This window comes from Odontesthes bonariensis, chromosome 15 (genome assembly GCF_027942865.1).
Source record: "Odontesthes bonariensis isolate fOdoBon6 chromosome 15, fOdoBon6.hap1, whole genome shotgun sequence".
In the NCBI taxonomy this organism is placed as follows: domain Eukaryota; kingdom Metazoa; phylum Chordata; class Actinopteri; order Atheriniformes; family Atherinopsidae; genus Odontesthes; species Odontesthes bonariensis.
The window spans coordinates 27,534,096-27,556,050 of record NC_134520.1 but is presented as its reverse complement, the minus strand read 5'-3'; the positions used below and the strand labels follow the sequence as shown (position 1 = coordinate 27,556,050).

The following is a 21,955-nucleotide window of genomic DNA, read 5'->3' as shown; positions in this document are numbered from 1 at the left end:
TGTATGGTGTCTCAAGTCCTGAAATGCACCCACATGAAAAAGGATTGAGGAGAGAGGAGGGCTGTCAGATGAACTAAAAGCAGGGAGACATGTTAAGGCATATTAATCTTACACTTTAAATTGAATATCAAGCAAATGTCTACTTATTCACTGACAGATTTAATGTTTATTAGAAATAATTGATTAAAGTGTTAAGTCGCAACTAAACAGTAGTTAAATGCTGCAGTTGTCACACTTCATGTTTAGATGGCTACAGTTGCATTGGATTCTAGCTTTTAACTGTCAGCTGTGACAGTGAGCGTTTGTCTAATTTCCCTACATTCCCTGCTAAACAGCTACATTTTATTTATTTGTTTTTCTCTTCTCTGACATCAGTACAGTGTTCTCTCTCTCTGATGGTTTTCCAGCCTCTGCGGAACATGAATAATCAGGTGCAGGTTGTTATAGCGTTGACAAATGGGATGTAAATTACAAGCTTAAAAGCAGAGTCTGAAGTTCAACAGAGAGAAGGACACTGAGAGTACATTTGGTTGAGCAAATACAAGAGAAGGGAAGGAGAATAAATAGGTAGGGAGACGGAAAACATCTGAGCCTACAAGTACTGTAGTATAATATTGGTAGCCTGAGGCTTCTTCAGTATTACTGAAGTGAATGAGAGCAGCTGGTAAAAGAAATATCAGATCTTTCAGAAAGAGATCAAGACCTTCTCCCAGTTACACATCTCCTCTGAGGCAGTTCTATCGTGTTTGCCTGTTGGTTGACGGTGAGTGTGAACATTGAGGACCAGATGGCCTCCTCCTCCCTCCTCCTTTCTTCTCCATCAGTCCTTCTTCTTACGCGATACTTCTCACCTTCCCTTCTTCGCGGCTTCCTTACCTCCCTGGCGTGTGTGTGTGGGCGTGTGGTTGGATTTTGTGCCAGTAGCCAAACAGACTGATGCATGCTGACATTTTCTCCAGCAGAAAAAAAAAAAAAGAAAGAAATGAGAGCTCTCCTCCTCCTCATGTCCTCCTCCTCTCTTCCCTTGAAAGACGCTGTTGGCTACGAATGGCCTTGTTCGACACCACAGCACACACAAATGCCAGTTCTCCCTTCTATAACGCACAAATACATGTACAATACTTGTGCAGTAGACTCTCCTCTTGCTGACTGGATGGAGTCGAACACGCTCTGTCCCCATCAGTGTAGCTCTGTGTTTGAGATGTGACAGGGGGAAACGAGCTGGCATCATGCTGTAGCTGAGGGGCAGACGAGAAGGAAATATCACCATCCTGCTAATGTTATTTTAAATATCGATGTCTTTGGGCCAGCTAACAAATACTGCCACCACAGTATCAGTGCTGAACCTGCTCTATTTAATTTGATGCAGTCTAATTCAATACAATTTAGTTTGAGTCCATTGAATTAGATTTCTTGAGCATAATGAGTGAATTAATTATCATTTGGGTATGTGCTTCACAGTATGTCTTTTGATTAAACACAAGTCACCGGAGATCACCGGAAATTCAGCTCATGTCAAATTGAGTATCAGCTTTATTGGTAATGAAGGGAAAAATGCAGAGGGAAAAAAGAGCCTCTCATGGTGTTTCATGTGTGATTAGAGCCTAATTAAAGGGAGCACGCGACAAAGAATTCAGGTAGAAAACAGGTTGGTGTAGTACTAAATACACTCATAGTGTATACACACTGGAAAAAATGCCCCTCCAACAATAAGTAAAAAAACAACAAATATAAGACGTTTTTGCTTGAAATAAGCAAAACAATCTGCCAATGGAACTAGTGAAAATCGGCTTGTCAAGATTTCTTGAAATAAAATGTGATATTTAGGACTTTTAAATTAAAAGTGATCTTGAAATTAGCTAAAGAAACCTCTTCAAATGAAAAAACTGACTGACTTTTTCACTTAACAAGATATTCAAGATGTATTGTATTAAAACAAGTCCCTATATCTTGCTGAAATGGTACTTGTTAGGCAATTGTGTCTTATATCAAGTGTAATGAGATACTCAATGAGAAAAATATTCTCGGTAAGATTTCGATTTTTTTCCAGTGCACTAATACACTGACAAGCTGACAGAAAGCAAAGGTCTAAAATCTTTAATCAGAGCTGTAGTGGTAAATGATGTTAAAAGTTTAGGTCACATTGAAAGTAGTCACAATCCCTTTGTTGACCAAAATTACATTTACAGTATAGGATGTTGGTCACCGTCAGCCTTTATTCTTGCAACATTAAGTGAAAACAAATGATGAAGGATCATTTTACTGCTGCTTGATGCATTTAAAAACTTTTTGAAGATAAGGCTCTTCACATTTTCAAAATGTGAATAAATGCATGAAATGGAGGAGAGGGGAGACAGAAAAGAGGAAAAAAACTCAGTGAGCAACAGTGAGAAAAGAAAGCTGGAGATTATAAACCTGGTGCCAATTATTCCAGATTGGAGGAAAAATAAGGGAAACAGCAACACTAGGAGCAAGATGATAAATAGACACGTAGGGCAGTAATTCAAAGACAAGGAAAAGCTATTCTGTTTGTCTTGTTCTGTTGTCTTGAGTCTAACCAAATTTTCAGAAGACGTACACAAAATTGGTCCCAGCTATAAAATGTTTCCCCTACAGTATCAGACACTTTAAAACAGTTTTATTCATTTGGTTTCTTGGGAAGCGATCCCTGTTTTATCAAAAAGGCACAAAGCACAAAACACTTATGTCAGAAAGTGTTATGCGGACACTAGCTCTTACATTTATAAGGTTTGCAAACAGTAAATTGGAACAATGTTTTAATGCAGATAAGTTCAGAAACCCTCATTTTCCATCTGTAAGTCCAACTGTCCACTCAGTTTTTAAAATAAGGAGCAGAGGTTAGGCAGACATGATTTTGAGAGATTGGTACTGTAGTGAATGTTAAATGTAATCGTTTACATGTGTACAGAGACACTAACGGTAGCTTTCATACACACTCACATGAGACTAGCGTGGAAGTTCCATGCCTTGTAGAAGTTGATGCAAACTATCCCACACAGTACACTCAAGTTGTTTGCCTTGCAAAATATCTCTTCAAAGTTAAATCACATCACATGCTCAAACAAAGAATCAATATATCCACCTATCAGTGTTCGGGACACGGAGGCCACGGGTCCAAAATCTGGGTCTGCCCCACAGTCTTCACCCATCTTCATGTGCCCAAAAAACCTCCAAAGAGAAGGGACCCAGAGGCATGCTAAACAGCTGCCTGCACTGCCTCAGCTGACGCCGTTTGGGACTAAGGATCAGCAGCTCTACTCTGAGCTCCCTTTAGATATCCTAGTTCCTGAGGAAACTCATTTCAGCTGCTTGTATCTGTGATCGCAAAGATTTCACTCACTACAAGTGAAGAATGTAAATATGCACCGATCCACATTTTTTCACTTCCGATCCGATACTATTCCGATATCAGAGCTCTGTTTGCTTTAATATTATCATTATCTTTATTGCTGATTCTATATGAGGCTGTAATAAACTCCTCTCTACAGGCAAGTATGTGTACGTATGCATGTATGTCCCAAAAGGCAACTTGAGGTAAGTATGAGGTCAGAAAACAGGAAAAATCGCATCCTGAAAACAAAAATGCATCTGTAAGGGTTTCAAATTGATTGTCAATATTTATTATATTCTAAGACAGGGTTTAACTACTAGTGCAATATACACCAAAATATACATCAAAAAGCAAAACATACCTGTCATATAAACAACACAGCACAGATACAAATCACTACTATGCAGCAACAAAAGTGCAAAAAGTGTAAACATTCAAATTGACATTCAAATGTCAAATATTTAAAATAAGATAAAAGTGTAAACATTTTACACAAGCACTATCAATAAAACGGTGTGCATCTAAACAGCAAAATTCAAGTGTAGTAGGAGGTTTGGCATTGAAGCTGACCTGGATTAAGCTTAAGAAAACAAAAAGTAAATGTCTCCTCAAAAAGTTAACACTGAGGGAGTGATCTAGTGTTCAACAAATCTCACTTAAACATTGGCAGGTTCTTTTTGAGGAATATGAGCATTTCTGCTTTCTCTGCGGTCAGATGATTCCTCTTTACATCCACAATATTAGATGCCGTGCTAAACAGTCTTTCCTTTTCCACACTGGTTGAAGGGGCACTCAGGAACTTTACTGCAACAGCAGCAAGGAGAGGAATAGCAAGCATTGTTGTTTCCCCAGTACTGGAAAGGGCTGTCTTTCTCACCCATTGTGGTTCTTTCAAATAGATTAGCATTTGGATAACCGCTGCCTGGGTACATGCTGCAGGCTCATCATGTTCCTCCAGAATTCTGTCATACAGACTACTGAAGCTGCTTTTACTTGTGCTTGGAGGAGAACCAGTGCTTGGACCACCTTCCATGCGAGCGACCTTTTCTGCTGGCTCTGCCTTTGTTGCCCCTGCTTCATCAGATGATGCCCTGAGCAGTGCTTGCTCCATCTTCTCAAGCTCTTGTGTCAGGAGAGCCTTCGCCCTCCTGGCAGTTTCTCCACCTGTAAAGAATCTGACACACAAATGAAATAGGAAAAAGAAAAGAAATGAACCTATTCTATGTGTTCTTTTCACCAGAAACATTTGCATTTTATAAACTTAAAATTTGATGTTATATTGCCAAAGTGTTAGTATTTCTTCTTGGAACTTTTCCCACTGGAGTAAAATTTGGATCCGACTTTCGTACTGGGATTTGAAACCAAGTCTTGAGGAATATCTTCTTTTCTTCTTCGCTCACTAATAATGTCACATGTAGGATGTGTATGTTTGTTCTCATTTTACACCTCAGCACTAAAGGCCAGCAGATTAAGCACGATGTTTCAAATGTGCAAATAATTCAAGTATATATGAACATTGGGCTTCTCAAGTCTTAAAAAATAACTTTTTCCTTCCAGTTCCTCTTCTGGTTAGTTTTTAGTAAAACCCCTTCAACCCTACTGCTTTTGTCTTTAATTCTGACTGTCCTCTGCAGACAGATTCATGATGTAAGCCAGTGTGATGATTATTACAGCCATCAGGGGCTTCTAATGATGAGATCAAAACGCATACTATACTAAACACACACACGGTCCGACATGTGTTTTTGTCTCCTCTCCAGATGCTGAGTAATAGGAAAGGTTTGCTACCAGAACCAAATCTGGCTCAGCTGTTGACCAGTATGACCAACCCAGCTGCCCTGCAGATCCTCATGAGACCATACCACAGTGGGAAAAGAGGAGGTAGGACTGCAAACTATAGTCCCAAGTGTTGCTGTATAGACTAATGTCAATTGTCAAGTCATTAATACTAAACTTTAGCAGTTACACGCTCCTGAAATGTTTTTTTTGAAGAGCGAGGGCTTGCTAAAGGAACCATAAGTGTGAATGCACAAGTTTATCTTTTAACAAATATTTTTAGAGTCCAAAAAGCATGACTCAAGGTTGTAAAACTGAGAAATGAAAAGAGGTGACTATATCAAGAGCTGAAATGGATTGATGAAGTTCAAGTAAAAGGGTGTTGGCTCAGATCACAGCTGGAGATGTGATGCAGCCACTTGAATTTGAATGCTGGGTGAAGAGAACAGGCCGCCATCTGTGCAGTGAAATGGCAGTAGAGTGATTGTTAGAAAATAACAAAGGCACAGGGAACATTTGGCCTCATTTAGTTAATTTATCCACCCAGAAAATGGTGTGAAAGTGATGAGTTAAAAATCTATAAAACTTGAATATGCCAAAGACATTGCATCTACTGAGAGCTTCGGGAATGTCAGTTCTCTGTGATATTTACAGATAAATGTGGACGTCTCAAAATGTTTTACTTTGTGTTGATTTTGTCAGCAGTTTGTTAAAGTGCAACTCCAAACTTTGAAAAAGTTCATTATTAAAACCTACATGCACACTGCAGATTTGGAATAATTCTGTAAATTTTAAAAGCCTTTCAGTTGTCTGAACTGTTCCATTTTAATGATCTTTCTACTCTTTGGAGACTAGACTAGTCATCAGAGATCCACCGTCTATCTGTCCCTCTATTAGGCCCTACTACATGGGCTACTGTAATCACCTCGTCTTCATTATTTGATGAATGGCTAATCAGGTATTAAAATGAAATCGTGTGACATTAGCTGAACAAATGAGAACAGGAAGGAGAGAAGATGGGAGAGGTAGGGAGCTCTCTTAAACAAGAGCACACACAATTAAAGTCTAAAATTAGGACCTTGATTAAATGTTAAACTTTCTGCACCTATTCTGGCAGAGCCTACCATTAGCTTTGACGCTTACATTTATTATGAGGAGCCCCATGCTATTCAGAGGTAACCCACATGTGTTGTGCGATTAAACTCAGTTGGATGACATCTTTATTCCTTCGACGCCATGCTCACAACAGAAAACGTCTCCAACCTACCTTACTTCTGCCCACTTCACAATAAAAGCATATCACTGGACATAATGAAACGCTTAGAGAAATATACAGAAACATTACAAAATAGTTATCTTGACTACAAACTTATGACATGCACACATGTAAAACTCATTTGTACACAATCCATACCTCCATTGAACATTGTGACACTAAACATTGGCATTTTTCAGACTAGTGAATAGGTTTAAAATAAACTGTTTGTTCTGTCTCACGAACATACCCTTAAAAGATCTGGCAACACAGATACCTTTGGCTTGTCAAAGAACAATATATAAAATGCAAAACCCAAGGCGAGTAATATTTGAACCCACTTTTACACCTCCACATATATACATATTCAGGCTCCAAATTATAATGATTTAGCTAATTTTTGTAAAAACAGTGCAAGTGTATATTATTACAGCAGAATTCAATAAAGCTGCTCTTATTCAAATGTTTTTCTATTTCTTTTGTCAGAGGACTAAACGTGTCACAGATGGACTTAAATTCAGCCCATGTGGGCTACATGTCAACTTGTGGTTGCTTAATGCATGTCCAGACTGTCGCTCTGCTCCAAAAAAATCCAGATTTTATAACTGCAGCGACATCTAGCAATATCACCATTCAAGTAACTTAAAGACAACATGTGCAGTGAATTCTGCTGTGCTTACATGTACGATGATCTCCTACAGAGAAAGTTAGAAGCAGCAGTTAGACATACTTCAGTCAAGAACTCTATTTCACTCCTGGGCATGACAAGGACATTGGTCCAGTTCAATGCTCAGGTTGAGTTATCGTAGCATGACTCAGCTGTGCATTTAACCATGCTTAGTAGTAACTCAACATATTATTACATATTTCCATCCCCGTTAGATCTTCGGCAAAGCTTTAACTGAAGCTCTGAAGTAACACCTATTGTGTAGTCTAAACAGACACTTGGAGCATGTTGCATTACCATTTTAGATTTTTACAAGTTTTCATGAATTAACTGTTTTAGTGGTACATCAGCGTTTTTTGTGTATTGGGCTACATCAGTTTCCTTCTCCTTTAAGGAATGCTTTTTTATTCTGACTATAAACCCTGAGAATCCAAATTTAGAACTCGGTTCTGCTGTTGGTGAAAGAAAAAAAACTGTCAGTGACATTGACATTGTGAGCATTTTCCTTTTTCATTGAGTCTCTTTTCAACTGCGTCCTCAACGCCAAACTGAAATTTGAATTTTAAACAGGTCAAGGTTATTTGGGAGGTCATTTTCTTTGTGTTCACAGTTCGTCGTTGCAAATGAGAACTGGTTCTCAACCGGCTTATCTGGTTAAATAAAGGTTCAATATAAATAAAACTTAACATATTGCTTTGCTTGCTTTAAATGACCGACAGGCCAAGCGGAACGCAGCCTCGGCGGTTGCTGAGGCAAAAACTCGGGCTTGGGAGGAGTTCGGGGAGGCCATGGAGAACGATTTCCGGACGGCCTCGAGGAGATTCTGGTCCACCATCCGGCGGCTCAGGGGGGGGAAGCGGTGCACCGTCAACACCGTGTATGGTGAGGGCGGGGCTCTGCTGACTTCAACTAGGGACGTCGTGAGTCGGTGGGGGGAATACTTCGAGGGCCTCCTCAATCCTACCGACACACCTTCCGATGAGGAAGCAGAGTTGGGGAGCTCGGACGTGGGGCCTCCCATTTCTGGGGCTGAGGTTGCCGAGGTGGTCAAAAAACTCCTCGGTGGCAAGGCCCCGGGGGTGGATGAGGTCCGTCCTGAGTTCCTCAAGGCTCTGGATGTTGTGGGGCTGTCTTGGTTGACACGCCTCTGCAGCATCGCGTGGACATCGGGGGCAGTGCCTCTGGACTGGCAGATCGGGGTGGTGGTCCCCCTCTTTAAAAAGGGGGATCGGAGGGTGTGTTCCAAATATAGGGGGATCACACTCCTCAGCCTCCCTGGTAAGGTCTTTTCGGGGGTACTGGAGAGGGGGATCCGCCGGATAGTCGAATCTCGGATTCAGGAGGTGCAGTGTGGTTTTCGTCCTGGCCGTGGAACAGTGGACCAGCTCTATACCCTCCGCAGGATCCTGGAGGGAGCATGGGAGTTCGCCCAACCGGTCTACATGTGTTTTGTGGACTTGGAGAAGGCGTTCGACCGTGTCCCTCGGGGACTTTTGTGGGGGGTGCTCCGGGAGTATGGAGTGCCGGACTCCTTGATATGGGCTGTTCGGTCTCTGTATGACCGGTGTCAGAGTTTGGTCTGCATTGCCGGCAGTAAGTCGGACATGTTTCCTGTGAGGGTTGGACTCCGTCAGGGCTGCCCTTTGTCACCGATTCTGTTCATAATTTTTATGGACAGAATTTCTAGGCGCAGCCAGGGCGTTGAGGGGGTCCGGTTTGGTGACCTCAGAATCGGGTCTCTGCTTTTTGCGGACGATTTGGTTCTGTTGGCGTCGTCGGGCCGTGACCTTCAGCTCTCACTGGAGCGGTTCGCAGCCGAGTGTGAAGCGGCTGGGATGACCATCAGCACCTCCAAATCTGAGACCATGGTCTTCGGCCGGAAAAGGGTGGAATGCTCTCTTCGGGTCGGGAATGAGATCCTTCCCCAAGTGGAGGAGTTCAAGTATCTCGGGGTCTTGTTCACGAGTGAGGGACGAATGGAGCAGGAGATTGACAGACGGATCGGTGCGGCGTCTGCAGTGATGCGGGCTCTGCACCGGCCCGTCGTGGTGAAGAAGGAGCTGAGCCAGAAGGCGAAGCTCTCGATTTACCGGTCAATCTATGTTCCCACCCTCACCTATGGTCACGAGCTGTGGGTAGTGACCGAAAGAACGAGATCGCGAATACAAGCGGCCGAAATGAGTTTCCTCCGCAGGGTGTCTGGGCTCTCCCTTAGAGATAGGGTGAGAAGCTCGGTCATCCAGGAGGGGCTCGGAGTAGAACCGCTGCTCCTCCGCATCGAGAGGAGTCAGATGAAGTGGCTCGGGCATCTGGTGAGAATGCCTCCTGGACGCCTCCCCGGTGAGGTGTTCCGGGCCCGTCCCACTGGGAGGAGGCCCCGGGGAAGACCCAGGACACGTTGGAGAGACTATGTCTCTCGGCTGGCCTGGGAACGCCTCGGGGTCCCCCCAGAAGAGCTGGAGGAAGTGGCCGGGGACAGGGACGTCTGGGTCTCTTTGCTCAAGCTGCTGCCCCCGCGACCCGATCCCCAGACCAGCGGAAGATAATGGATGGATGGATGGATGGATGGATGGATGGCTTTAAATGACTGATGGATTGTTTGTGTGACTTAGAATTCCACCTGTTTTTACAATATTAGATGATGCTTGATGAGTACATTCATGGAAACCAAATTTTAAAAAAGGAAAATCACAAATAAAGACATTGATTGTTTTTATTTTAAGGAAAGTATGGGCGTCACACAGGCCTGCCGTTCTTAAGACCTCCTCTCACGACAGCTCTGCTCACACTGGGAAAAGCCCATCAGGTCAGGATGATTTACATCATATGGTTCAGGTCGTGTGTATGCTTTGTGTTTGTTAGAGAGTTTTTCTTTTCTTTTATCCTGCAGAATGCCATGGTCGGTAATGGACTTGTCCTCCAGAACCTGCTGCACATGCAGCTCGCACAGCAGCAGCTTCTCCACATCAAAGACAAGCGCATCAGCAGCGTAAGCCACCGTTTGTATGTGTGTAAATGAGGATTTGCACAGGTTAGTGGGGAAGCTAGTTGTGGGCACTGTTGTACGTGCTCTTCCATTTTTATCTTCAGCACTTAACACATGATAAGACTAAACCACCCTAAAATCACATTCTTATTGCCTTTTTTCTGACACCTTGAAGTGCTGAAGGTTCTGTTGACATTTCCATATAAATGTTTTCTTTTAAAAAATTTTTTTTTTTTTTTTTTTTATTTACTGCTGCAGATAAAACTTAAAGTCCTGGTAACTGAAGTTTGGATGCTTTCTTTTAAAACTCACTCTGCTGTATTTGAAATATGTTTATCCTTAGTTGGTTCGCTTTTTTTCCTCCTCTGGCCTTTCCAAATACTGTATACATCTGTGGGTAATAGTTCAGAGTGGCAGAAAGGAAGGGTTGATTAAGAAAATTCAGTGTTTGCAGTGCTGCAATTTCTGTCTTTTATGGTGCATATTCTTTCTCACTTTGGAATGGAAAGTGCTGTGAAAGGACATTTTTATTTTGAATCAGCGATGTTTCTTTATATTGAACTGACTTTTGCTGTTTTCTCCCACCATAACTCTCTGTCCTTCTCATATATTTTCTCTTGTCTTATCCCTCCTTTTGATGCTTGTCTTGTCCTGTCCATTTTTTAAATTTTTTTATTTGAGTAAATTGTCTCTTTTTGTTTTTTTTGTTTTCGTTCTTCTTTCCATCTACCAGGTCTCCAGTCTGCTCGGGGACCCGTCCAGGCTGCTGATGCAGAAAGCTTTGTCTCTGCGGCCTCCAGGCCTCATGCAGCTGGGGAAAGGCCTCCTGGGAGACTCCCCAACAGGTGAGATGAGCCCAGCTGCCGGTTACAGGCCAGTATTAAAGGGGGTTGTGCAATTATTGTCATCAAATGAGCTCATAATACCACTTACAGTCCCTCATTATTTTATATTCTATACCTCATTTATCAGATTTGTGGTATGTTTTAATTGTCTTCTTACTTCCATTTTGAGAGCTTTTGAAAACTGTGATCTTATTGGTCATGCAACAATTTCACCCTGTTTTTATTTGGTAGGGAATTTTTATTTCGGTTGTCCCCAAATGCTTCAAAGTAATACATTCGATTTCACAGAGGTGTCCAACTTCTCTGTGACGATCTTACTTTTTGGCCACTTGAGAGGTTTTCATTTGCTCTCACTCTGCAATTTTCTGACGAGACTCACAAATTCTTAAACGCTAGACCTTTCAATATTAATAAAATTCTTCTTGAATGTTCCACAATCCAAAATAAATAATGTTTTGGAGATTTGTTGAAACTCATCAACCTTTATTTTTTTATTTGTTGGAAAGACGAGGTTGCAAACCTATCCAGAGACCGCCTGTATCAAACAGTCCATCAGGGTCATTTTCCCAATGAGAATTGTATTTTTGAGAAATAATTGGATGAAATGGGGTGTAAACATTGATGACCCATGTGATAGACAGGAGGAAAACAACATAGTGTTTTAGCAAGGTGATGAGCAAATCTGGAGAAATGAAACGCCATTCTTCCAAAAGTCCCTCAATTGGTGTTTTAATGATTATAAAGAATGCTGTCCAACATGTCAGCCCAAATCCTTCCATAGGTGTTCGAATGGGTTGAGATCTGGTGAGTATAGCATACAGTTCACCTTATTTTTATACTATGTAAACCTTTCAGCAACCCAATATTTGTTATATTGTAAGAGATATCTTCCCATGAGCAAGGACACGTTAATGACTCTCCATCTCGATCTGTAATGTTGGCTGTCTTGGTTGTTTGGACTGAAAGCCTCACAGTTGCACATTACTGTACAAAAGACTCCCAGGAAGTTGCAGTGCGTTTCCAAAGAAGCCATGTTGTTTTAAATGTAAATTATGCACAGTGTGTGTATAACACACTGACATGTGTATGTGCGCTGATGTATTCTTTTTGGTCTGTTCTTCTTTGATTGCCTGTATGAGTTTTCAGTTTTGTTCGTGTGTGTCTGTAATGTAAGGCTTTCATCAGTGTCGGCCGGGAACGTTAGCTTAGGGCTTGTTAGAGCTGATTCTTTTATTGTGCTATGGAGGCAATTTGTCACAGCAATATTGGATTTGTAATAAGTATGACTTTGTGTGTTTACCTTTAGTGTGTCTGTGCATCTTTGAATTACACACTGTGTGTGGGGTTTTTTTTCCCCCTTGTGTTTATGTATGTGTGTACATATTTTTGCTATTAAACCCTGAAGTAAGTGAGATATTGGGAGTCCGCATCTAAGTGTTGTGCTGTAAATGAACATGATAAGTGATGATGAATGAGCAGGAAACCCAATCTCAAATAATACAGCCGGCTCTACGGAGCCAGTCGGGCTGAGCTCTCAGATTCCTGCTGTCTGAGTAGTTTGGTTCTGTCTGGAGGAGACAAACACTGACGGTCATCAGTAAAAGCCATTTCAAATGTGTAGCTGGCTTTTGTCTTTTTTCCTTTAATTTCATTTCCTTTACTTTGTTATGTCTTCACGCTGCCTCTTATGTCTTTTTTATCCTTAACTTTACTCATTTCCGCTCTTGCTTTAATTTCCTTTTTCCCCTCCTTTCCTTTTTTCTCTCGCAGAGTTGGGCCAGGAGTCATTGCCACCTTCCACCCACAATGCAACAGCATTGGTATCAGCGGCAGGCGTGATGTCGTACCTCCAGGGTCGAGCTGGAGGAGCAGTAGATCAAAACATGACTCCTCCTGTGTCCACAACCGCTTCTGCTTCTTCCTCTTCCTCCTCCTCAAACCCCTGCGAAAGGCAGCCGGCTCCACCTGGGACAATGGTGAGCTCCCAGCTGCAGGGACAGAGCTATGCCTTGGGTATAAGTAACTCAGGGCTCGGCCCACCTCCACCTAAACCCCCTGGAGGAGTTTATACATCCACAGGCCAGCACAACAGCTCAGATGGTAGCAGCCTGACTAATATGGTGAGCACAGCAATCAAAACCTACATATATACACCTAAGGGCGTTATGACTCTGCTCTTCTGCATCTAGCTGCCTCTTTTTGCATTTGAAAACAGTAGATAGTTTAGTTTTTTAGTGCTTAAAATGTTTGTTTTGATTTGTAGATTAGGCAGTGTTGCCATGTTTTAGTGTAAAACTGTGGTGTACAATGAGACCATGATACCATTTTTATTGCTTAAAATGTGCACAGTCATAAGTGGAAAACATTCTGTTTGGACAGATTTATAATCGACCCTTTATTCTGATCATCCCATCTTAAATTCATTTTTCAAATAATTTTTCTTTAAGCAACTTGTTGAACCCTGTTTTAACATTGCTTATAAATGAAAAATGCCTTCAGACATTGCCAGATTTGTTCCCAGGGTCTTTTTGTTAACCCATTTAGGCCTAAGACGCCTGGAAAAGAATGCCTGTAAAACCTATGGGCGATTTCAGAAAGACCCCCTAAAACCTGAAGTGTTTCTGGAAATTCAGCAATTGTGTCAACGCCTACTAAATGATTGATTTCTCAGCCTCTGTAGCAGATAGAAACAAAATTAAAAAAGTATTTGAGAGCTTACACCTGTGGCTTTCTTTGGAAATTGAGTTTATTTACATACACCTTCACGAAAATAGAAAATGTAAAAAGTAAAGTGCAGGAACAGCGCCATTTTCAATTAGAAAACAGTAATAAAATAAAATTTAATTTTATATTTAAATTATTTATTTATCTATTTATTTTATCGCCAGTAATCTCTTCGTACTAGCAGCACAAGGAGCCCATACACATTCCAATAAACGTTTTCATCTCCGGCATAGTTACGTGTGACCACCTTGCCATCTTTGCTCGAGCTGGAGTCTGAAGTACCTGGTCACTGTATCTATTCGTCTCGGAAACGAGATGCGCCCAAAGCTCCTCAGTAAAAATATGATTAAATGCCTGCAACGGTGTGGCATCTGCAGGTAAACCGACTTTCACCCCTGGTGTGCGGTTGAAATCTCTCCGTCGATTAAGGTGGTAATTGTCAGTCTTCCACTCACATTGAAACCCTTCAAAATCATCCTCAAACATATGTTCTGGCCATAAATATCCATAAATTGGGTCAGCACGTTCTTCAGCATCATCAAAGCCAAGAAACTCCTCACAATCGCTCCCGTCTGAAATGTCTTCCCACTGAAAGTCCTCCATGCTTGGTTCGATGAAACTTAACTTTTTTTTTCTTTTTTTTCCCGATGTAACTTAACTTCAAAACAATGACACGAGGAACATGACGACACTCTTACGTGTCTATTATAATGCATTTAATTGGCGCAGAGGTCAATAATTGGTGCAAAACAACCTTATACATGAAAAAAGACGTGTACGCTTTCCCGGCCTTAAAGGTAGAATAACGCAACAGCGCCCCCGGCTTTAAAGGTAGAAATGCGGCAATGCTTTCCCGGCCTCAATGGGTTAAGCCAGAGCACTTACTGAAGGGTTGTAAAAGTTACCAAATTTAGAGATGAAACTAATTGGCAACAATCCAGGCCCATTGATGAACATAAATTTAATAACCAAGAGCAATCTGTAGGATTCGTTTGGTTCTAAACTATATTACTAGTTGTTCAGAACAAAGAGTTAATCCATCACTACCCACTGTAACTGTTGTGTGTGTTATTGGATATACAAATGACGATGGATGGATGTTGGTGTGATCTTAATCTACTCTTTCTCCAACCTGCTACCCATGCCACTCTCTGGTGGGTTTTATTCCTCATTTAGCCTTATCAGCTTTACTGAAAACACACAGACAGAATATAAGCAAACAGTCTCAGTCCCAGTAGGTGTCTTCCTTGGAGAGATTCCCATAATGCACCTCTCTCACCCCTATTTTCTAATGCTGTATGAAAGCTTCTGTCAGCCTCTGTGCCTTCCCTGCTGTCTCTCCTGCTCTGACAGCTTGTGCCAGCCTGTCTCTTCCCCTGCATTTTCTTTTTCCTTGTCTCGGCCTCGATTAATTCCAGCCCTGCTCTGCCACTCTAACCTGTTCATTCGTCATAAGTCGGTGTACAGAGATAATTACAGTGCTGAAGTTCTTTGGGGAACTGATTCGGGTCCCAGCCAGTCTTCTGTAAAGTCTTTTAATGGAGAGTGTAATTAACAGAGAGAACTCTTCAGCTCTTCTACAGCTCATAAAATTACATTTTAAATCTTTATGATTAAAGACTGAAGTTCGTTTTTAGTTTTCTTTGACACGTGTTTCCTGATGACGGCAGTGTAAATAAAATGGTGAAAATGCATCTTTCTCTCTTCAGACAAACTGTGGACAGAGTTCTTTGTTGGGAGATCCTCCTAAAGAAGTCAGACTGCCCTCTAATCCTTATCTAAACCTGGCCAGTGTGATGCCAGGAGTCGTTCTGCAAGGTAAGCACACAGAAGAGATGATTATAACAATTAAGGTTTCTCCATAAGCTGTTAAGGCACCCAAATTGCATTTAAGCCTTTTGACAGCCTTTCTAACCTTCTTGTCTACTGAAAAAAAAAAAAGCATCTCCGCTAAAAAAAAACAAAAAACGCACTGGAACAATTAGCTTAGGCCCATGATCAATTCCTCTGCTGCCATTATTGGTGCCACTTTACTCTTTTTGAGGAAATATGCTAGAAGTCTCTCTGTTGAGTGTTGAAGACTAAACTTTATGTATGTTGACAACTGGGTTTACAAAGCCCCTCGCTCAGTCCTTCCTGTATGGAAGGCATATGTTGTCAGCAGCTATTCTTAATGCCAGTGGTGGCGTACAGTCGGACTCTTGAAGCACTCCTATAGTGTTGGCCATCTGACTGTTATTGATGCACATTTCCCAAACACTGATGGGTCAACATGCATCTTCCATGTAGCTTTGTCACAGCTGGTTTAGAGTGAGCCAGGGTGATGTGTAGATTCTGAATACATATTTGTATATACTCCAGTCAGTCATGATTTAAAACTTCCCAAAGTGACTTCCCTCGTTTCAATGTTATGCTGAGAAACCTTCAGTACCGACATTAGTGTGGATGCTACCTTGACAAGTCCTGTACCTGAACAATGTGACAGACCAAATACAGTCCTGTACAGCATCAACCTCCCCCAATAGGGACAGTATGCCCAGTGCCTCACAAAAACTGCATAATCAGCTGAAGGAACATAACAGAAAGCTCAAGATGTCAATCCAGCCTCCAGAACTCCCCAGAGCCCGATGTAATGACGCATCCACAGAATTGCACCAGAACAGTCCCAGTTCACAGAAAATCCAACATATCTACTGTTGTAAATGCATACATTTTAGAGAAAAGAATATGCTGTTAAAGTAGTTTGCAGTTTCCTCAAATTTCTTTTTTGTTTATTGATGTGACTCCTGGGTCACCACAGGCATTAATTTCAACTGCTGCTAATTCAAACCGCTGCCTTACAGTGTGGAGGAAAAAACATTTCAGAACCACCTTTCTCAGTGTTGTGTTTCTCTTCCCAACTTTGACTTTTGAACCCACATCTTTTATTCCTTTGCATGGTTCTTTCCATCGTCGCTCAGGGTCAGTGGGGAGCAAAGCCCAGGGAGGACAGCCTGCCTCTGGGGTGTACGGCAGCCCAGTTAATCCCGTGGCCTCCCAGGGCTCCACCTCCTACTCTCACAGCTCGACAGCTACAACTCCTGCTCCGTACAGCTCTGATACCCCTACTGACTACAGCCAATACAACCAAGCCTACACACAGGTACTGCTACCTACAAACACACATAACGGTTGAACAGATAACGCGTTCAGATATGCTGATAGATGGGTCTGCATGGTCGCAATTGTCCTACTGAACCTTAACTTCTGTAAGTGAGGAATGAAATGAACAGATGATAGAAAATCAGTGTATGGTGGAGTGCAGCAGTGACAGTGAGCTGTAACTAGGAGAAGCAGGAAGTGGAGGAGATGAAAATGCTTTGGATATTTGGACAGACAGAACGAGAGTGGATTTGGCAGTGTGCACTGTGTGCCTCCATCTGTCCCTGCTCCCCTCCTTTTTCCACCCTCCACTCAAAACAAGTCATGAAGCCCTCCTACTGGCTGTTTGTCTGCTCCTCTCCTTTATTTCTCTCTCTCCTGTCACTCAGTTTTTCTCTCCACTCGTCATGCCTCCCCCAGCAGCAAGTGACATATCTGATATTTTGCAGCAGGAAGAAAACCCAATTTTAAATGTTAATTACAATCTACTCATCCAAACAAATGAGTCATGATTAGATAACCAATAAAACGGTTGGTTTCATTTGTCTAGAAAGACGAGGAAGAGGTGTCGGCACGAACAATGGTTTATGAATGCCAAAGAGAGAGAGAGAGACATGAAGAGGGGGGAACGAAAATTGACAAAGACAAGGAAATTATTGAGCAAACATGATCTGTCTGCTCTGCTCACCCTTCACCTGATGTTTGCTTGTGTGTGTCTGTGTTGTAGGAGGCCATGCAGCAGTGGTACCAGCACTACCAAGCAGCACAAGCTCACACCTACAACACTGCGGCTCCACAGGTCAGCACAGCTGCAGACTACAGCAAGGAGCACACACAGGTAACACACACAGGACATATCTGGGATACTATGGGCATCATTTATTTTATTTTTATTTTTTCCAACTAAAGAATTCCTATATGTGTATTTGTTTTAAAGCGAGAATAATGCTTTAAATTAATTTTGGGGGTGGGTTAACCCTAACACTAGAATACAAAATTATCCATAAGTGTAGAAACACCAGCTGGTATTTTTAACCCTAATTTTCAAATGATGTATCGGATACTTGCATTGTTCTGTTTTGTTTTTTTTTATCTTATATTTAGATGGATTCTTGTGGCTTTCCTTTAAGAATATCTGTATCTGTAACCATCTTGTCTTCCAGACTCCTGCAGTGACATCCTACGGCGATTATAGTTCCTACATGCAGGCTGTCACTCAGTACTACTCACAACCTGCAACAGCCAGCCAGGCCTATGCCACCAAGGTACACAGATACACACTTAGACACTTTGATCAAATCTTAAACTCCACCACCAGTGGAAATCAAGTTTTCACCTTTTTTAAATTTTTTTATTACGTTTAAAATACAAGCAGTCAACAACACTGCTGAGCACTTCCACCTTGTGGCAGTTCATCAGTAGTCATGTTCCCATTAATGTTTTTAATGCATAATCTGATATTTTTTAATAAGAATAGACTGTTGGAAACGGCAACATAAAAAGAAAAAACAACTTTGCAAAGGTTTCCACATTTTGTCGAGTTGGTTTTGGTCCTTTTTTTCAAGAAAGATTTGCACGTCAGGGCAGATGGAAACCAGTTCTGACAAAGCGAATATGTTACTCACATGATTGATTACATAAACAATTCAATGTATCTGCTTTTAGAGAATAAACTTGGCCAATCCTTGCTGACATGAAAGAATAAAAACATTCCCAGTTGAAAAGAATTCCTGAGAACACCTCCCCATTTATCTCTCATATCTGGCTGAGGCCAGATATGGAAGTTTTGAGAAAGCATGGCTTACTAACGTACCGACAGAAGCCAGAATACTAAACAATGCAAACAGAGTTACATTCAAGCCATTTTTAAGAATATAGGGATTATCAACCAGCTGTTTGATGAGACAAACATTATCATTATATTGATGGTAGGAGGAGCACTGAGGGAGGCCTAACGCTCTATGTTTCCACATATATATTTCCCCATAAATACGTACAGCATATCTGTGTATTGTTTTTGTGTCAAAGAATACCTCTTGGAAATATGTTCTTTATGTTCAACATTGGTCCAATCAGACATTGTTAGATTTTACCCATGATTTGAGGAGACTTTTTGCAGCAAGAAGAGGAAGAAACTATTTTCCCCTCTAATTTGTTTCTTTATTTCGGTGAAATTTACTACAAAAAGTTGTCTCATACGCACTTTACATCAAAGCTTTACATTTCTCTCTCGGTACCTGGCAACAGAGTACACATTATGTTGCAGTTTGAATATCGTCCCAGTTTTACAGAGGTGTGTAACAAGCACATACTGTATCTGCAGACAAGTCTCTATATAGAAAAGGAGAAGCTTTTTTGTGAAGTAATGAAACCTAATTTGAGTTGAGAAACAACTTCCTGTCCTGCAAACTGAGAGTTAATGGTCTGTGCTGCACACCTCGGATCTGCACGCTGGCATTTACACAAAGTTTGTCTGAATGTTTATTTGGAGAGGGTGAGACACTGATACCCTCTGAGAGGGAACACATCACTCTGCACCCAACAGCTGATACCAGTCATCTCCACACACTGCAAGATCTAAGCTTATCTGATGTGTGTGTGTACTCATTTCACTAATGCTGCGAGGACATCAGTTAGTTTAAATTGTTTCATTGTGGGGATCTGTGTCCCTTTTGGGGGTAAAATGTTAATTCGCTTCATGTAAGAAAAAAAAAAAAAGACTTTAAATTTAGGATGTGGTTGGTCTCAGAATGCATCAGCGTAAAACAATCTGTTTTTTGACATGATGAAAACACAACTGCTTGTGTTTAGTGTTTTCTCTGTGTGTTTCTGTTGTGTGGCAGTTACGTTCTGCTCCACTTAGTTACCTCTCTGTGGAAAACCTGATGTCTTGCACAACTGATACAGTGGAGTTCAGATATAAAGTTCTGGCCCTAAACGCCACGAAAAATCTGCTTACATGAGTAATCACTTTTTTTTAATTTTGGCTGTTTGCTCTCAGAAATTAAAACTAACTTGCACGACCAGAAATTAGATGAATGAATGCTTCCCATAGCAACCACTAGAAGGCAGTAAAGTTAACATGGAGGGTCTGTTACTGGTAAATTGTGGGATGATATCAAATCCTAGATAATGATGATATGCCATCTGAAAGCAAAAGTTGCAGGATATTTTCCTTTTTGGTCCTACTTGAATATTTAGTTTTAAGTCTGTTAATCTTTTGTCATTTGCTGTCTTTTTTGTTTTTCTTGTAGGAGGTAGATGTGTGCAAGCCTCTGGGAGTTCCTCTGCACGCGGTCAGTAACGGTGCGGCTCCGCCCCCGGCCGTCCTGCCAGCCGCCGCTGTGCTCCCAGCCTACAGCACTCTGCCTTTAATGCCCGGCTTCCTCGGGGCGCCACACCCTGCAGCACCCCCACCAACCCCCGTCGCACATGCACACCCTGCAGCCACCGACTGGAACACATACTACTATGTGAGTAAAGAGAGTAGGTGTTGGTGAAACAAGTTTTCAGACTTTATTGTTCTGTTCTGACAGCACAGTTGGTTCAGGTTAAATGACAAAATCCAAACATTTCATTTTGTAGCAGAGAGCTTCAGAATTGCTCCCGCAGTTTCTGATGTGAGTGGACGGTTCTGGTTGTTGACAGCAGAGATCACTCTGCGAGAGGATCACTGGTCACCTTGTTGAACATCCAGAAAAAATTTCAGGCTAACCATTTTTGCATCCTTCTGTGTGTAACAAGCTCATCCTGCACAGTTTAATAAACATGTTGCACTGTATGAGTATGCAGCAGTGGCCGGATCATTGTTGTTTGCTTTGAAAATGAGTTTACTGGAGCTGCTTCACAATAAAAGCAAACAAAGCCATGGAAAACTGTCTGAGGATGAAGTGATGCTCTTGTGAAGCAGCTAGAAGAAGCCTCTTACAAGTGTGCTGTTGATTATGAAATAGTAGAATTTCTTCGTCCACCTACCAAGAAAACTAGGCCTTTCTCTGTAAACGACCTTTATGCCATAATTTGTGACTATCATTTATCATATTTTGATGAGACATAAATCTTTTTACTCCTTTTTGCCGTGGTTTTATTTAACTCTTTAAAAATGCAGTGTAGTGTTTCCCCCAGCGACACTATCTCAAATAGAAAAAACTATCCCCATTCCTTCTAGGCTTTTTAATGTGAAACATCAAGAATCAGTCAGTTTTACTGAAGTCAGCCTTTGATTTATCAAGGTAACTAGTAGAATTGATTTTGAAATAAAAAACACTCTTAAGGGGAAGCTGAAAGCAGTAGACCAATGAGACTCATGAAAATAAAGTCAGCGCTGCCAGTTCTGGCTTTTTAACGACAATTTATTTTAGCTTGAATTATTAGCGAGCGACCACAAACTTTTTGAGACTGCTGCGAGGGTCTTTGGTGTGCAGATTACTGAGATAAGAAAATAGTCTGCTCCCAAACCTCCCCCGAGTGGGGAAAAACTGGACTTCATATATCATACTGAAAACTACAAAGCTATTATATTACAAATGTAATGCATTATTTATCTTAGAGTATCGTTAAAGCTTTCTTTTTATTTTTTATCCACGTAGTTCAAGACTTTAAGAAAACAAACAAACACAAAGGCTGAAGAAAGGTAAAGGAACAGATCCTCCTCTCAGGAAAGAGTTCCATTTGTCCGTGCAGGCAGCCTCTGTGGCCCCTTTTTCTGCTGCGAAGACCCGTTGAATTTTCCAGGCTAAAACACAGTTAGAAACTCGGGCTGTGTTATTGCTAAATGGTGTAACAACTCACATTTTCAGCTTACGGTTTTGATCAATAAAGAGAAAAGAAAACATACCGAAGACATGAAATTTGGGGCATAAAATAATTTTTGTTTCCTGAAAAGATTCAGCATATTGTCACTTTTTGTGAGCATAAAGTTTGATTATTGATATGTGAGAAAATGATGAGTATTTTAGCCTGTTTTGGTCACTGACTGCTGTTTGGAGGACGCAGGTTTCTTAGGATGAATTTAGCCTGATTGGTTGTTGGTAAACAGAGCCCAGTATACGGCCTTCTAACAGAACTATGCTTTGGACCGCCCAGAGCTTTGCTGCTAAAAACAGCTGATGGATTGTTTGATTGACTGCTGTGCTGCTGCCCGATAATTACAACTCCTTATCTGTAGCATGTACACTGCTGCAGCTGTAGCATCACTTAAAAGGAGATT

The 21,955-nt window shown here is 41.5% G+C and overlaps 1 protein-coding gene across 2 annotated transcripts in view; it reads left to right on the top strand.

The window, feature by feature from the left end:
• The window catches only part of raver2 (ribonucleoprotein, PTB-binding 2), a 102,632-nt gene that overhangs the window by 70,715 nt on the left and 9,962 nt on the right, over positions 1 to 21,955 (top strand). The window contains exons 6-15 of one of the 2 annotated variants that reach the window (XM_075485805.1): positions 5,113 to 5,233; positions 9,774 to 9,856; positions 9,941 to 10,039; positions 10,770 to 10,881; positions 12,652 to 12,857; positions 15,315 to 15,423; positions 16,566 to 16,747; positions 17,474 to 17,584; positions 17,910 to 18,011; positions 20,001 to 20,219. In XM_075485805.1, the coding sequence (XP_075341920.1) occupies positions 5,113 to 5,233; positions 9,774 to 9,856; positions 9,941 to 10,039; positions 10,770 to 10,881; positions 12,652 to 12,857; positions 15,315 to 15,423; positions 16,566 to 16,747; positions 17,474 to 17,584; positions 17,910 to 18,011; positions 20,001 to 20,219 (1,344 nt within the window). Of the gene's footprint in view, positions 1 to 5,112; positions 5,234 to 9,773; positions 9,857 to 9,940; positions 10,040 to 10,769; positions 10,882 to 12,651; positions 13,002 to 15,314; positions 15,424 to 16,565; positions 16,748 to 17,473; positions 17,585 to 17,909; positions 18,012 to 20,000; positions 20,220 to 21,955 lie in introns of both variants that reach the window. The other variant, XM_075485804.1, reaches the window with a different exon arrangement.